This window comes from Carcharhinus amblyrhynchos, unplaced genomic scaffold (assembly GCF_965287045.1).
Source record: "Carcharhinus amblyrhynchos unplaced genomic scaffold, sCarAmb.v2.hapA scaffold_96, whole genome shotgun sequence".
Taxonomy (NCBI): Eukaryota; Metazoa; Chordata; class Chondrichthyes; order Carcharhiniformes; family Carcharhinidae; genus Carcharhinus; species Carcharhinus amblyrhynchos.
Genome location: NW_027649836.1, coordinates 680541 through 696559, shown reverse-complemented (window position 1 = coordinate 696559; position 16019 = coordinate 680541). Strand labels below are relative to the sequence as shown.

The 16019-nt window shown below is 46.2% G+C and overlaps 1 protein-coding gene across 1 annotated transcript in view; it reads left to right on the top strand.

The window, feature by feature from the left end:
* Positions 1–13561, top strand: part of LOC145338095 (NACHT, LRR and PYD domains-containing protein 3-like) — a 29871-nt gene extending 16310 nt beyond the window's left edge. The window contains exon 5 of the mRNA XM_080182880.1: positions 13433–13561. Coding sequence (XP_080039006.1) covers positions 13433–13561 — 129 coding nt within the window. The remainder of the gene's footprint in view (positions 1–13432) is intronic.
* The last annotated feature ends 2458 nt before the right edge of the window (positions 13562–16019 follow it).

Below are 16019 nucleotides of genomic sequence, written 5' to 3'. Positions count from 1 at the left end.
TGTGTGTGCTGTCCTGTGCTGCCAGATTGTAACCCCTTTGCTACTCGTGTGAGACAGTATCTGCTCTGGCGGATGTTATGGGGAATAATATGACAATCCATCCTCTAACAACCCCTCCTCATCTTCAGAGGTGCACACCCGTCTCCCGCTCACCACAGCTGTTGATCTGTGAGAGAGTGAAGAATGTTAGAGGGTAATGCACATCCCAACATGTCCTGGAGACTGATCCTAACCCAGAGCTCCATCTGACCAATGGTGAACACACAAACACCAGGTTTTGGACTCAGCAGCAGAGCCTCTCCTGTGCCCATCACTCACTCACTCACTCTCTCTGGATCCACAACCCATCTCACCATCAGTGATTGCCCACCCAGCCTCCAGGTCTCCCAGCTCCAGCACTTCATCTTCCATTGGCATAAGGATAACACAATCCAGACACTGTCACTCTTGGCTCCTTCTCTGTCGCTCTGTGCCCTCTTCTACAAGCACATAAATTTCCATTGTTACTCACCCATCAAAGACACACACAAGCCTATGGTGCTGCCAGACTGCCCATCATGGGCCCACCAGGATGGTCACTCAGTGTGGGCAGTACAGCAGTCATCTCTGACTGACCGGAACCCTTCACAGAGAGGCTGACATGTTCCTGAAGATTGATGCTGCTGTTTGGACATTGCCAGTGTCTGGGTGGAGATGTTCTTTCCACAATTTCTCTTCCATCCTTATTCACATATCAGCCTGTAAGTTTAACGCTCACCTTGTCAGAACATATCAGGTTATTGATCCTTTTGCCTCACTGCAGCCACGTGCTGCCTGCTCTGGCCCTCGGCAGTTTCTATCCAGACTTGCTTGTGTTGATGTGACAGGTCTCCTCCTCCAGTCCTGAGGGAACAGAACCTCCCTCCAAACCGATATAGCCTTGAGAATTTCCAGAGAAGTGTCAGTGAATTGGGTTTAATCTGCCTTCTGCCATTTCAGCCCTTTGTTCATTAACCAGGGCTCCCTCACTGCTCCCTTCAGAGCCTTTAAAAGTGCTGCTGGCTGCCTTTAAATCTGGTGCCAGCTTTGCCTGAATGGGATCTTCCCCTGCAGCCAGTGGTTAAGCTCTGGAATACACACGGTTTTGGGGGAAGGTGAGGGAATGACACTTAGTGAGTTGCTCATTCGGAGAGTCAGTGCAGACACAATGGGCCGAATGGCCTCCTTCTGCTCTGTAACAATTCTGTGATTGTGCCTGTGCTGCCTGAGTGGACGGATTCCCCTAACCTGTCAGATATTAATGTGTCCGTTCTGGTTCTGTGTGGGGTTGGTTAGTTCAGTTGGTTTGGTGTCTGGAGTGTGATGTGGAATGATGCTAATGTTGAGGGTTTGGTCCTCGTATCGGCTGTGGGGGTTCATGGAGTCCCAACTCCTCCCAGTGCCCCACGTTTACTAAGTTTTGTCCCTGAAGCTCCATGTAACAAATTGTCTCTCTCTATTGGAGAGAAATACAGATATTTCATTGAGGACTGTGGCTACGAACACTGTCCACTCAGGTTCGATCTTACTCACATCTGAACATCACACTCCAGGCATCTTTCTCCACACCCATTTCAACATCCTGATCTTCACGTGGGGGGGGGCTACTCCTCTTACCGGTCTAAGGCTGGGTCTGTAAAGACAAATGCCTCCTTGTCCGTATATGTTCAGTTCAGAACTCTTACACACTCTCACACTCTTTCATCACAGATGAACATCTACTGCACCTACTGTACTTTGACCCATTCTTTTAAGTTTGGTGATCTATTCCGGGGCTCTGGTCATTCCAGAGTTTAACCACTGGCTGCATGGGAAGATCCCATTCAGGCAAAGCTGGCACCAGATTTAAAGGCAGCCAGCAGCACTTTTAAAGGCTCTGAAGGGAGCAGTGAGGGAGCCCTGGTTAATGAACAAAGGCAGAAGGCAGATTAAACCCAATTCACTGACACTTCCCTGGAAATTCTCAAGGCTATATCGGTTTGGAGGGAGGTTCTGTTCCCTCAGGACTGGAGGAGGAGACCTGTCACCCTGAAGCTACATTTAACTAATTGTGTCTCTCTATTGGAGAGAAATATTAATATTTCATTGGGGACTATGGTTACTAACACTGTCCACACGGCAACATCACCAACTTCCAGCTGAAATATCGATACATTTCCAACCATTATCTTCACAGAATTGTTACGGTTCACAATGAGGCCATTTGGCCCATTGAGTCTGTACTAGCTCACCAAATTAGCATTAGGAATGTGTGTCATTCTCCAGCCTTTTTCTCGTACCCTCGCTCATTGTTTCTATTCAAATAATCATCTAATTCCTTTCTGACTGTTTCGATACAGCCTCCCTCCACCACACTTCCCAGCTGTAATTCCAGACCCGAACCACTGGCAGTGTGAAAAAGGTTTCTCTCTCATCGTCTTCAACCCCACCACACACTCCATTCCTGAGCCACTGACCATCCCATGTCCCTCCCTGTGACTCAGGGTAAGGACATGGGAATCCTGAGCTCTTCCCTTTCACCATCATCCTTTTTATCATTTAATCACTCCGACACTTCCATTTTATTCTTTCCTTGTCACCCGCCCATCCCCAGCTCCCTGTCACTTCAAACAATTTAATTCACTGCTACTTCCAAGTTCTAATTTTAGCTAATTAAACTGAAACTAAATCTGTTTCTCTCTTCACAGATATTGCCTGACCTGATGAGAGTTTCCAACATATTTATTCATATTTCAGATTTACAGCATTAATATAATTTTGCCTTCTGTATGAACTGAAATTGTGTTTCTTGAATGTCCCGCGCTGTATATTATTATTGTTAATGATCTTATTCTTAAAAACACTGTGGATTTACCCTGATTCCTGTTATTTTTCTCTCTCTGATCTCCAGTCTGAATGGTAATGATCTCACTGATTCTTGTGCCGAGGACCTGGCCTCTGCTCTCAGTACAAACCGCTCACTGATAGATCTGAATCTGGGTTACAATAATCTGGGAGATTCAGGAGTGAAACGGCTGTCTGTGGCTCTGAGGAATCCGGACTGTAAAATACAGAAACTGGAGTAAGTAGCAGACTGTGTGAGATTGTGTTTATAATAACTGAATATTCAACAATATAATTTCACCACTGGTATTTGTATAAAAACACTGCCCATTACTATTGGTGTCAGTTATGAATAAGGAAAATTGTTTTTCCTCTGACTCCTGTTGCTTCTCTCTCTGATCCCTGAGCAATGGGATGTCAGTCCCACAGATCCTTATGTTGAGGGTGTGGGGGAATAATGTTATGGTTCACCCTCTGAGGTTCTCTCCTCCTCCTCAGATGTGTACAGCTCTCCCCGGACACAGCATCCATTGATTTGTGAAAGGGGACAGAGTGAATAGATGACAGTAAATGGAGGACAGAACATGGTGGTGGAGTCTCGCTGTTAGTAACAGATGACAGTACAGCAGCGAGAGGTGAACTTAGTTCCAATGATCAAGATGCAGAATCAGTTTGGGTAAAGATAAGAATTAACAAAGTTAAAAGATCACTTGTGGGAATCATTTATAGGCCCCTAACAATATTGAGAATCTCCGACACAGTCCACAGGAAAAATAATGGGGTCGTGTAAACACAAACTGCAATAATCACGAGTGATTTTAATCTTCATCCATGAAGAAGAACAAAGAGCCACAGAACACAGTAACAGGCCCTTCGGCCCACCAAGCCTAACTCCTAATCCTTATTCAGACCCAGTCCTTACTGCCCATACGTGGTTTCTATTCATCTGTTCGTCTCCTGTTCCTGTGTCCATAAGAACATAAGAAATAGGAGCAGGAGTAGGCCATCTAGCCCCTCGAGCCTGCCCCGCCATTCAATAAGATCATGGCTGATCTGTCGTGGCTCAGTTCCACATTCCCGCCCTCTCCCCATAACCCTTAATCCCTTCTCTTATCAAAAACCTATTAACCCGCATCTTAAAAATATTTAGCGAGGCAGCCTCCACCACCTCAACGGGCAGAGAATTCCAGAGATTCACCACCCTTTGAGTGAAGAAGTTTCTCCACAACTCCGTTCTAAACCGCCCCCCCTTTATCTTGAGGCTGTGCCCCCTAGTCCTACTGTCCTTTCTGAGCGTGAAGAATCTCTCCACCTCTATCCTATCCATCCCATTCATCATCTTATACGTCTCAATGAGATCTCCCCTCATTCTTCTAAACTCTAACAAGTACAAGCCTAGTTTATTCAGCCTCTCCTCATAGGTCAACCACCTCAACTCCGGTATCAGCCTAGTAAACCTCCTCTGCACTCCCTCCAAGGCCAAAATATCCTTGCGTAAGTGCGGCGACCAAAACTGCACACAGTACTCCAGCTGGGGCCTCACCAATGCCCTATACAGCTGCAGCAAGACCTCCCTACTTTTATATTCTATCCCCCTCGCTATGAAGGCCAGCATCCCATTCGCCTTCCTGACCACCTGCTGCACCTGCAGGCTGGGTTTTTGCGACTCATGCACAAGGACCCCGAGGTCCCTCTGCACCGTCGCCTGCTGCAGTTTTTCGCCACGTAAGTAATAGTCTTTCCTACCATAATTCCTACCAAAGAGGACAACCTCACATTTGCCAATCTTCCGGCACTTCCCTGGAATCCAGCGACGTTTGGAAAATAACCACCAAGGCATCCACTATCACCTCCGCCATTTCTTTCAGAACCCTCAGATGCATTCCATCTGGTCCTGGGGACTTGTCCACAATCAGTCCCTCCAGTCTGTCGAGCACCGCCTCTCTAGTAACAGTAATGTCATTCAGGCCCTCCAGTCCTACCATCTTTCCATCGCTAACACCCGGCAAATTATTCACGTCTTCCTCCGTGAAGACCAAAACAAAAAAGTTATTCAAGACCTCAGCCATTTCCCCATCCCCTACCACTAAGTCCCCCCCCCTCATCCTCTAAGGGTCCAACGTTCACCCTAGCCAGCCTCTTCCTTTTTATATATTTATAAAAACTCTTGCTATCCTTTTTTATATTAAGCGCTAGCCCAGCTTCATAGTTTCTCCTACCCTTCTTTATCAACTTCTTTGTCAATCTTTGTTGACATTTAAACCTCTCCCAATCCTCTTCTCGCCCACTACTCTTAGCTACTCTAAATGCCTCCGCTTTTGATTTAACACTTTCCTTCACCTCCTTCGTTATCCACAGCTTATTACCTCTCCTCCTACAGTCCTTTTTTACCATCGGAATAAATTTCTGCTGAGCACCAAGAAAGATCTCCTTAAAGATCCTCCACTGCTCCTCAGCAGACCTACCTTCCAACGCGCTCCCCCAGTCCACATTCGCCAATTCTTCTCTCATCCTACCGTACTCCCCTCTGTTCAAACAAAGGACGCGTGTCCGGGAACCCACTTTCTCCTCCTCCATCTGCACCAGAAACTCCACCATACAATGATCACTCTCCCCAAGAGGATCCTTCACCGCAAGGTCCCTAATTCTACCCGCCTCATTACATAGCACCAGATCCAAGATAGCTCGCTCCCTCGTCGGCTCCAACACACACTGTTCAAGGAAACTATAAGATGTATGTTGAATGTTGGTAACATGTCTGCTTCCACCACCTCCATTGGCAGTGCATTCCACACCCCACCACTCTCTGTGAAAACTTTCCCCACACATCTCCCCTAAACTTTGCCCCTCTCACCATCATCCTGTGCCCTCTTGTAGTTGACCATCCCACCCTGGAGAAAAGTCTCTGACTATCCACCATGTCGATGCCCCTCATAATTGTGTTCACCTCCATCAGGTCACCCCTCAGCCTCCCTTTTTGTTCTGAAAACAATCCGTGTTTATACAATCTCTCCTCATAACAACCCTCCATGGCCAGGCAACGATCTGGTGAACCTTCTTTACACCCTCTCCAAAGCATCCCCATCCTTCTGGTAGTGAGGTGAACAGAACAGCAAGCAATATTCACATGTGGCCAACTAAAGTTTCATACAGCTGTAACATAACTTGCTAACTTTTATACTCGATGCCCCAGTCAATGAAGATAAGCATGCTGTCTGCCTTTTTGACCACCTCGTCCACCTGTGTTACCATTTTTGGGATCTGTAGACTTGTACACACAGATCCCTCTGTAGGTCAGTGTTCCTATGGGTTCTTCCATTTATTGTATAAATCGCTCAGATTGTAAAAAGTTGAATAGAAGATTAGTTCACAGAATGTATTCAAGCAGTTTCTTGGAGAAGCACGTTCCAGTGCCAATCAAAAAACAAGCTGTTTTAGACATGGTGATGTGTAAATGTGTGGCGTTTCCAACAAAAATAGATTCCTTTCATTTGAAAACAGCAGCAGAAGTGTTCCAGCCATTGCTAATTCAAGGATTGTATTAGATTAAGTGAAGATGTGGCACCGGGATTGGCACTGCTGCCTCACAGCGTCAGGGACCCGGATTCATTCCAGCCTTGGGCGACTGTCTGTGGAGTTTGCACATTCTCCCTGTGTCTGTGTGGGTTTCCTCCGGCTGCTCCTGTTCCCTCCCACAGTCCAAAAAATGTGCAGGTTAGGTGGATTGGCCATGTTAAATTGCCCATTAGTGTCCAAGATGTGTAGGTTAGGAGGATTAGCAACATATGCGGAGTTACAGGAAACCGGGCAGCTGCAGGTCTATTAGTCTGACAGTGAGAGTATGGAAGATCCTATAATAATCTATAATAAAGGAAGTGAGAACAAAACACTTCGTAATTAATGGCAGGATTAGACAGGACCAACATGGATTTATGAAAGGCTGGCACGGTGACACAGTGGTTAACATTATTGTATCACAGCCAGGGGCCCGGGTTCAATTCCAGCCTTGGGTGACTGTGTGGAGTTTCTACATTCTCCCCATGTCAGTGTGTGTTTCCTCTGGGAGCTCCGGTTTCCTCCCACACTCCAAGGATATGCACGGTAGATGGATTCAGCATGATAAAATTGTCTTTAGTTTCCCAAGATGTGTAGATTAGGTGGATTAGCCCTTGTAAATTTGTGAGGTTATGGAGAGCGGACCTTGGTAAGATACTCCGTCAGAGTGTCTCGATAGGTGGAATGACGACCTCCTACACGAGGGATTCTGTAGTTGGATGATTCACACACAAGAGGTTATTAAAGAAAATTGGAGCATATGGGATTGGGAGCAATATACCAGCATGGATTGAGAACTGGTTAGTGGACAGAAACAAGGAGTTGGAATAAATGGGTTATTTTTGGGTTATGATGTGGAGATGCCGGCGTTGGACTGGGACAAACACAGTAAGAAGTGTCACAACAGCAGGTTAAAGTCCAGCAGGTTTATTTGGTAGCAAGTTAGTGGTGTTTGCTTCCAAATAAACCTGATGTACTTCAACCTGGTGCTGTGAGAGAATTACCTGTTTTTGGATTGACGACCTTGAACTAGTGGAGTACGGCTGTTATTCAGAATCTGTATCAATGATATGGATGTGGGGATCAAATATAATATTTCCAAATGTGTGAATAATAGAAAACCATGTGGAAATCTGAATTGTGAGAAGGATGCAATGATGTTTGAAGGGGATGTGCAGAGGCCCAGAGAGTGGACAGATGTTTACCAGCTGGACTAAAGGTGGAAAAATGTGAAGTTATCTAATTGTGTAGGAAAAACAGACATGAAGACATCTCCAAAGATATTTTGATGTTCTAGTTCATGAGGCACTGAAAGCAAAGATGAGAGCAGTTAAGATAACAAATGGTATGTTAGTCATTATTCTAAGAGGATTTGAGTTGAGGAAAAAGATGTCTTCCTGTAATTATCTGCAGCCTTGCTGAGACCAACCTGGAGAATTGTGGACAGTTTTGGTCTCCTGACTGAAGCAAAGATGTACTTGGCATGTAAAGAAGGTTCATTAAAATAGGTCCAGGGACAGATGGGTTGTCCTCTGAGGAACAAAAACACTTTATTCTCAGGCCTTTAGAAGAATGATAGCTGAACTTATTCAAACCTACACTATTTTATAGCGTTCAATAGGCCAGATGCAGAAAGGATGTTTCCCCTTACTGGAGGGTCTGAAACCTGGGACACAGTCTGAGAATAAGGGACAGTTATTTAGGCTGAGATGAGGGGTATTTATTTCCCATTAGAATGCTGGTGAATCAAGGAATGCAGGGATAATGTTGGAAATGGTGTTGAAGCAGAGGATCAGCCATGGTCACATTGAATGATGGAGTGGATTTGAAGGACAGAATGGATGATTCCTGCTCCTGTTTCTTAACATTCTTATTGCAATAGGAATGGAAGGTAAGAGTAAGAAGGTTTTGCTGCAGTTTTACACGTCCTTCATTAGAACACAACTGGAGTAATGTGTATAGTGTTGAGCTACTTACGTAAAAAAGGATAGAATTGTATTAGAACCAGTTCAGAGAAAGTTCACTCGGCTGATTCCTGGGATGGAGAGGTTTATTTTATCAGGAAAATTTCAGCAGATTGGAGCAAAATGTGTGAAAGTTCAGAAGATTAAAAGGTGATCGCATTGAGGAGATGAAACAGAGGAGTTGCTGAGAGGCTGTTTCTTTTTGTCCAGGACAAGGGGACAGATTTTCAAATGTAATTGTCAGTCCCTTAAGACTGAGATGAGGAGAATTTATTTTTTAGATGGTTGCTGGTCAGTGGAATTCTCTTCTCTGGAGACTAGTGGAGGCAGAGTCATTGAATATATTCAGGGCTGGGTTAAGAATGATTTTGAATTGAGGACTGAATAAGGATGGTAAGACCTGGATGTCTCCACTCTCTTCTTCACTCATTCCCTGATGGTGTTTGCTCTCTTTCCAAACACATAAATTGTTCCTCACTCATCAAACACATGCTCTAGCCCAGGGTTGTCCAACGTGTGGACCAAGGGGTGAATGTGACCCTCGAAGCCCCTCAGTGCGGCCCCCGGAGCGAGTTTCCAGAGTCTCAGTCACACAGTTCAGTTTGAATGGAAGAATCTGTATGGAGCTGCTCCTCCAATCACAGGCCGTTTCTTTCCCATGTTTGCTGCTGATGGGTTTTTGAGCCAATCTGCAGCAAATGTGGGTGCAGGGTGTGGACATTGCTGGTTAGACCGGCATTCATTGCCCATCGCTAATTACCCTCACATCCCCGAGGGGCCTGTAGCAGTCGGTAACATGCGCTGGTCTTGCCAGTGACACCCCTATCCATGAACAATTGAACAAAAACATACTTTGAGAGGTGGACAGGTGGTTTTCACCAGTAGGCAAACCAGTGATAGCAATTTGTTTCATCATTCTTATACCCCAGGAGGCGGGACAGTAAGTTGCAATGAGGAAATAAGAATGGATATGGATAGGTGAGGAGAGTGGGCCAAAATCGGGCAGATGGACTTTAATGTGGGTAAGTGTGAGGTCGTGCATTTCGGTTGGAGAAATGGCAGAGTGACTTATTATCCAAATGGGGAGAGACTTCAGGGTGCTGCAGTGCAGAGGAATGTGGATGTCCTCGTTCATGAGTCCCAGTAAACTAGCACGTAGCTACAGCAGATAGTAAAGGAAGTGAATGTGAATGAAAGGAATAAAATATTAAAGTAAGAAGGTATTGTTGCAGCGATACAAGGTGAGGCCCCACCTGGAGTATTGTGCACAGTTTTGGTTCCCTTATTTGATTAAAGATGTAGTGGAATTGGAGGCAGTTCAGAGGAGGTTCATTAGATTGATTCCAGAGGTGAGGGGTTTGTCGTATGAAGAGAGATTGAACAGTTTAGGTTCAGACTCTCTGGGATTTAGAAGAATGAGGGGAGATCAGATTGAAATATAGAAGCTGATAAAAGGTATGGATAAAGTAGCTTCCGCTGGTGGGACATTCTAGGATGAGAAATCCACATTTTAGGATAAGGGGCAGCAAATTTCAAACAGAGTTGAGGAGAAACTACTTCTCCCAAAGGGTTCTGAATCTGTGGAATTCACTACCCCAAAGTGCGGTGGGTAAACTTACAAAGGATTTAGACAGATTTTTAATCGGTAATGGGTTGAAGGGTTATGGGGAGATGGCAGGAAAATGGGGATGAGGAGCGTATCAGCCATGATCGAATGGCGGAATGGGCCCGATGGGCTGAATGGCCTAATTCTGTTCCTGTATCTTATGTACTGGTGAATTAATGAGCTGAAGGCTCAGCTCAGCTGTCAATGGTAATAATCACAGTACAGAATAGTCAGAATTATATCCCTATTAATAATGGGCAGTGTTTTTAATAACACAAATAATGATACTACAAGTCCCATAGCTATCAATATTCGTGTTAGAAACACTGTCCACTGTTAATAGACACATAACCAGCTTGGCAGTAAAATTAAAGACCATGAAATAAAACAGACAATGGCAGCATGGATATGAAGTTATCTGTGAGACAGACAGGAGTGGGTGAACTGGACTCTTTCAGTTAGAGGAAGCTTACAGTGGCTTTTCCCAGCAATCAGTAGTGTTACTGTGGCTAATTGTCTTTACATATATTAACAAATTAGACTCGGGCGTATCTAAAAATGAGATGTGAACCTGGTGAAGCTCCAGCATACGGCCACTTGCAGCCCAGAGAGAGGAAGCAGCATATGATAGACCGAGCTCTGGATCAGATCAGAGATCTGCAGTCCTGCCATATTCACTCATAAATAGTGTTAGACATGGAACAAATGTTGGACATGCCGCTAACATTAGGTGACACGGTGGCACAGTGGTCAGCACTGCTGCCTCACAGCGCCAGGGACCAGGGTTCAATTCCGACTTTGGGTGACTGTACGTGTGGAGTTTGCACATTCTCGTTGTATCTGTGTGGGTTTCCTCTGGCTGCTCTGATTTCCATCCACAGTCCAAAGATATGCGGGTTCAGTTGATTGGCTGTGCTAAGTTGTCCCAAGCACTCTGAGGATGTATAGGTTAGGGGGATCAGTGGGCCATATATGAGGAGTTTTAGAGACAGGACCTGGGTAAGATAATCTTTCAAAAAATTGGTGCAGACTCGATGGGCCCAATGGCCTCCTTCTGTACTCTGGGAATTCTATGATTCCAGAAACAAGCCACAAGAATCCCATCGTTACTGATGAGGGAACCCAGACCATCAGTACAAACAACGAGGCTGAAACATTAGCAGCCACCTTCAGCCAGAAGTGCTGAGTAGAATGATTAATCTCAGCCTCCTCCTGAGGTCCCCAGCATTACAGATATCAGTTTGATTCACTGTATGTGAGGTAAAGAAATGACTGAAGGCACTGTGTACTGTAAAATCTGCCAGCCTGGCAGTACCCCAGCAATGGTACTGAAGAATTGTGTTCCATAACTAGCCATTCCCCGAGCCAAGCTGTTCCAGTACAGCTACAACACTGGATCTACCGGACAATGGGGAACAAAGCAGGACAAATCCAATCTGGTGAATTACTACTCCATCAGTCTGCTCTTGATCATCAGAAAATGTGGAATCCTTCCAGTGCCTCATGATCATCACTGCAGGAGTTCCTCAGGGTGATGTCCGAAGCCCAACCACCTTCAATTGCTTTATCAATGTCCTTCCTTCCATTATAAGGTCAGAGAGAGGATGCTCACTAATGATTGTACAATGCTCAGTACTGTTCACAATTCCTCAGATACTGAAGCAGTCCATGTCCGTAAACAGCAAGACCTGAACAAAACAGAAAATGCTGGAAAATCCCAGCATCCTGACAGCTTCTGTGGAGAGAGAACAGTGAACCCTTCGAATCTGGATGACTTTTCATTGGAGCTCGGGGGCTGAAGACCATTCGGGCTTAACCTGATAAATAACAAGTTTGTGTCAGTATGTTGTGTGCCAGGAGAGGATCATCTCAAACAGAAGGCAATCTAACCACATTCCCTTTACATTGAATGGCAGCACCATCACTGAATCCTCGACCATCAACATCCTGAGTGGTGGGGGTGCACAGGGACCATTGAACAGACAGTGAACTGTAAACACTGTGGCTCCAAGGGTAGATCACAGCCTGGGAATTCAGAGATGAGCAACTCACCTCCTGTCTCCCAAATGCTTGTTCTCCACCAACAAGGCACAAGTCAGCAGTGTGATGGGATTTGCTCATCTTACTGGAATGAGTGCAGCTTCAGAAATATTCAAGATGCTCATCCGTGTCAGAGGAGCTGAATGGATCAGCAGGCCATCCACCAAATTAAACACTGACTCTCTCCATCACTGACACACAGTGCCAGCAGTGTGTATCACATACAAGGTGGATTGTAGCAACTCACCAAATTTCCTGAGACAGCATGTTCTAAATGTGTACTAATTATCACCGAGATGGGCAAAGATATCAGAAGAATGGAACATCAACCAGCTTCAGATTCCTTTCCAAGCCACACACCATGCTGACTTGGAAAGTATTGCATTGCCATCACTACTGTGGGATCATAATCCTGGATGTCCTTTCCGAATGGCATTGTACCAGGTGGCTGCAGAATTTAGGAAGATGGCTCACCACCCCCTTCTCAAGGGCAATTGGGAAGGGACTACAAGTGTTGGCATTCCCTGTAACACCATCATCCCATGAAAAAATGAAGACCAGCTCTACCCACTGAAGGATTGAGTAATTGTGCCTGTGTGTAACCCAAACTCAGTTACAGAGGAGAAACACAACAGCTACGACAGGGCACCTAGAGTGACCATTGAGCAGGCCGGAGGGTTTCTAAAGATAGATCTGGTGGAACTATTCAATATACCCAGCGAGGGTCTCAATGTCCTGGTGTTGTGCTGTGTTCTCTACAACCTGGAGTTAGAGTGGAGAAGCTTTGAACAGAGTGTGATGCAATACAATGTTGACCAGATGCTTCATGATGAGGAATCCCATGGACCACAGGCCAGGGACATGGGATATGTGTCAGGGAGGATGGAGATTCAGTAATACAGACATGTTCTCCATGGACCTTAACTCACACAGCCATTCAGTGTAATAAATCTCCCACCATCTCCAGCACTGTTACTGTTTCTGTGAATGTTTTATAATTTCCCTGGAGCCGTCACTACATGAAACAAAGACATTGGAATTGTATTGAGCTCATTCAGTGCTGTATTTCCCATCTCACATTCCCAGTGAACTGTTAAAGACCCAGTAATATGGTGAAGGATTTATTTAGTGATGTTCCATCTCTGAATCTACTGAAAATACAAACATAACAAAGTGACCGGTAACAACAAAGTATAACCCTGTGAAACCCAAGGCAGCAACCCCACCATGACAATCACCCCCATCCCTGCACTTTCCCCTGAGCTACAGGCAGGATCTTTATCTCTCTCCTCTGGGAATTTCGATGACAGTGGCCTTTGTCCTCAGATTTCCTGAGTCCTGGAAGGATCCAGCCGAATGTGAATCCTCTGCACAGATACTGGAGTTGTTTCCGTGATCACAGCTTCATGAGGTGTTTCTGTTACAGTCGGAGCAGAAGAGGACCCACTGCCCACACCAGGGGCATCCTGAGAGGAGCCCCCAAATGCTGCAGGCAGCCGCTCCTCTATCCATTCAGGTCAAACTGGACCCTCCCTGTTCAGCTGGGAAGTCCTGACAGTGACTCCAGGTACATTTTCCCACCCCTCCCACAGCCCGTGTCCCACAGAGCTCCTGGAGGTGGTGAGAACATGCAGCTCATGTGTATTTCCTGTGGGTGATAGGCTGGATGTGACTCTCCATGAAGGTCACCAATCTCTCTGTGGAGGATGTTATTTGTGCTCATACCTGAGACATGGTAACACTGCTGGTCTGGATTGACTCCTCCATCCTTTGTGTATGGATACACACAGCCTTTGGAAACTCCACCGGATGTTAAAATACCTTACACTGCAACTCCAGTATCTGCTGCATTGTTAAAGATTCCAGTCACATTTCACCTTCCACAAGCTGGCTCTGCCCTCTCCCCTCAAGAGTGTGAGTGAACTCAGCTATTGCTGCCTCCATCAGCTGCTCGGGTTTGTGTGTGCTGTCCTGTGCTGCCAGATTGTAACCCCTTTGCTACTCGTGTGAGACAGTATCTGCTCTGGTGGATGTTATGGGGAATAATATGACAATCCATCCTCTGACAATCCCTCCTCATCTTCAGAGGTGCACACCCGTCTCCCACTCACCACAGCTGTTGATCTGTGAGAGAGTGAAGATTGTTAGAGGGTAATGCACATCCCAACATGTCCTGGAGACTGTTCCTAACCCAGAGCTCCATCTGACCAATGGTGAACACACAAGCACCAGGTTTTGGACTCAGCAGCAGAGCCTCTCCTGTGCCCATCACTCACTCACTCACTCTCTCTGGATCCACAACCCATCTCACCATCAGTGATTGCCCACCCAGCCTCCAGGTCTCCCAGCTCCAGCACTTCATCTTCCATTGGCATAAGGATGACACAATCCAGACACTGTCACTCTTGGCTCCTTCTCTGACGCTCTGTGCCCTCTTCTACAAGCACATAAATTTCCATTGTTACTCACCCATCAAAGACACACACAAGCCTATGGTGCTGCCAGACTGCCCATCATGGGCCCACCAGGATGGTCACTCAGTGTGGGCAGTACAGCAGTCATCTCTGACTGACCGGAACCCTTCACAGAGAGGCTGACATGTTCCTGAAGATTGATGCTGCTGTTTGGACATTGCCAGTGTCTGGGTGGAGATGTTCTTTCCACAATTTCTCTTCCATCCTTATTCACATATCAGCCTGTAAGTTTAACGCTCACCTTGTCAGAACATATCAGGTTATTGATCCTTTTGCCTCACTGCAGCCACGTGCTGCCTGCTCTGGCCCTCGGCAGTTTCTATCCAGACTTGCTTGGGTTGATGTGACAGGTCTCCTCCTCCAGTCCTGAGGGAACAGAACCTCCCTCCAAACCGATATAGCCTTGAGAATTTCCAGGGAAGTGTCAGTGAATTGGGTTTAATCTGCCTTCTGCCATTTCAGCCCTTTGTTCATTAACCAGGGCTCCCTCACTGCTCCCTTCAGAGCCTTTAAAAGTGCTGCTGGCTGCCTTTAAATCTGGTGCCAGCTTTGCCTGAATGGGATCTTCCCCTGCAGCCAGTGGTTAAGCTCTGGAATACACAGGGTTTTGGGGGATGGTGGGGGAATGACACTTAGTGAGTTGCTCATTCGGAGAGTCAGTGCAGACACAATGGGCCGAGTGGCCTCCTTCTGCTCTGTAACAACTCTGTGACTCTGCCTGTGCTGCCTGAGTGGACGGATTCCCCTAACCTGTCAGATATTAATGTGTCCGTTCTGGTTCTGTGTGGAGTTGGTTAGTTCAGTTGGTTTGGTGTCTGGAGTGTGATGTGGAATGATGCTAATGTTGACGGTTTGGTCCTCGTACCGGCTGTGGGATTCATGGAGTCCCAACTCCTCCCAGTGCCCCACGTTTACTAAGTTTTATCCCTGAAGCTCCATGTAACAAATTGTCTCTCTCTCTATTGGAGAGAAATATTAATATTTCATTGAGGACTGTGGCTACGAACACTGTCCACTCAGGTTCGTTCTTACTCACATCTGAACATCACACTCCAGGCATCTTTCTCCACACCCATTTCAACATCCTGATCTTCACGTGGGGGGGGGCTACTCCTCTTACCGGTCTAAGGCTGGGTCTGTAAAGACAAATGCCTCCTTGTCCGTATATGTTCAGTTCAGACCTCTTACACACACTCACACTCTTTCATCACAGATGAACATCTACTGCACCTACTGTACTTTGACCCATTCTTTTAAGTTTGGTGATCTATTCCGGGGCTCTGGTCATTCCAGAGTTTAACCACTGACTGCAGGGGAAGATCCCATTCAGGCAAAGCTGGCACCAGATTTAAAGGCAGCCAGCAGCACTTTTAAAGGCTCTGAAGGGAGCAGTGAGGGAGCCCTGGTTAATGAACAAAGGCAGAAGGCAGATTAAACCCAATTCACTGACACTTCCCTGGAAATTCTCAAGGCTATATCGGTTTGGAGGGAGGTTCTGTTCCCTCAGGACTGGAGGGGGAGACCTGTCACCCTGAAGCT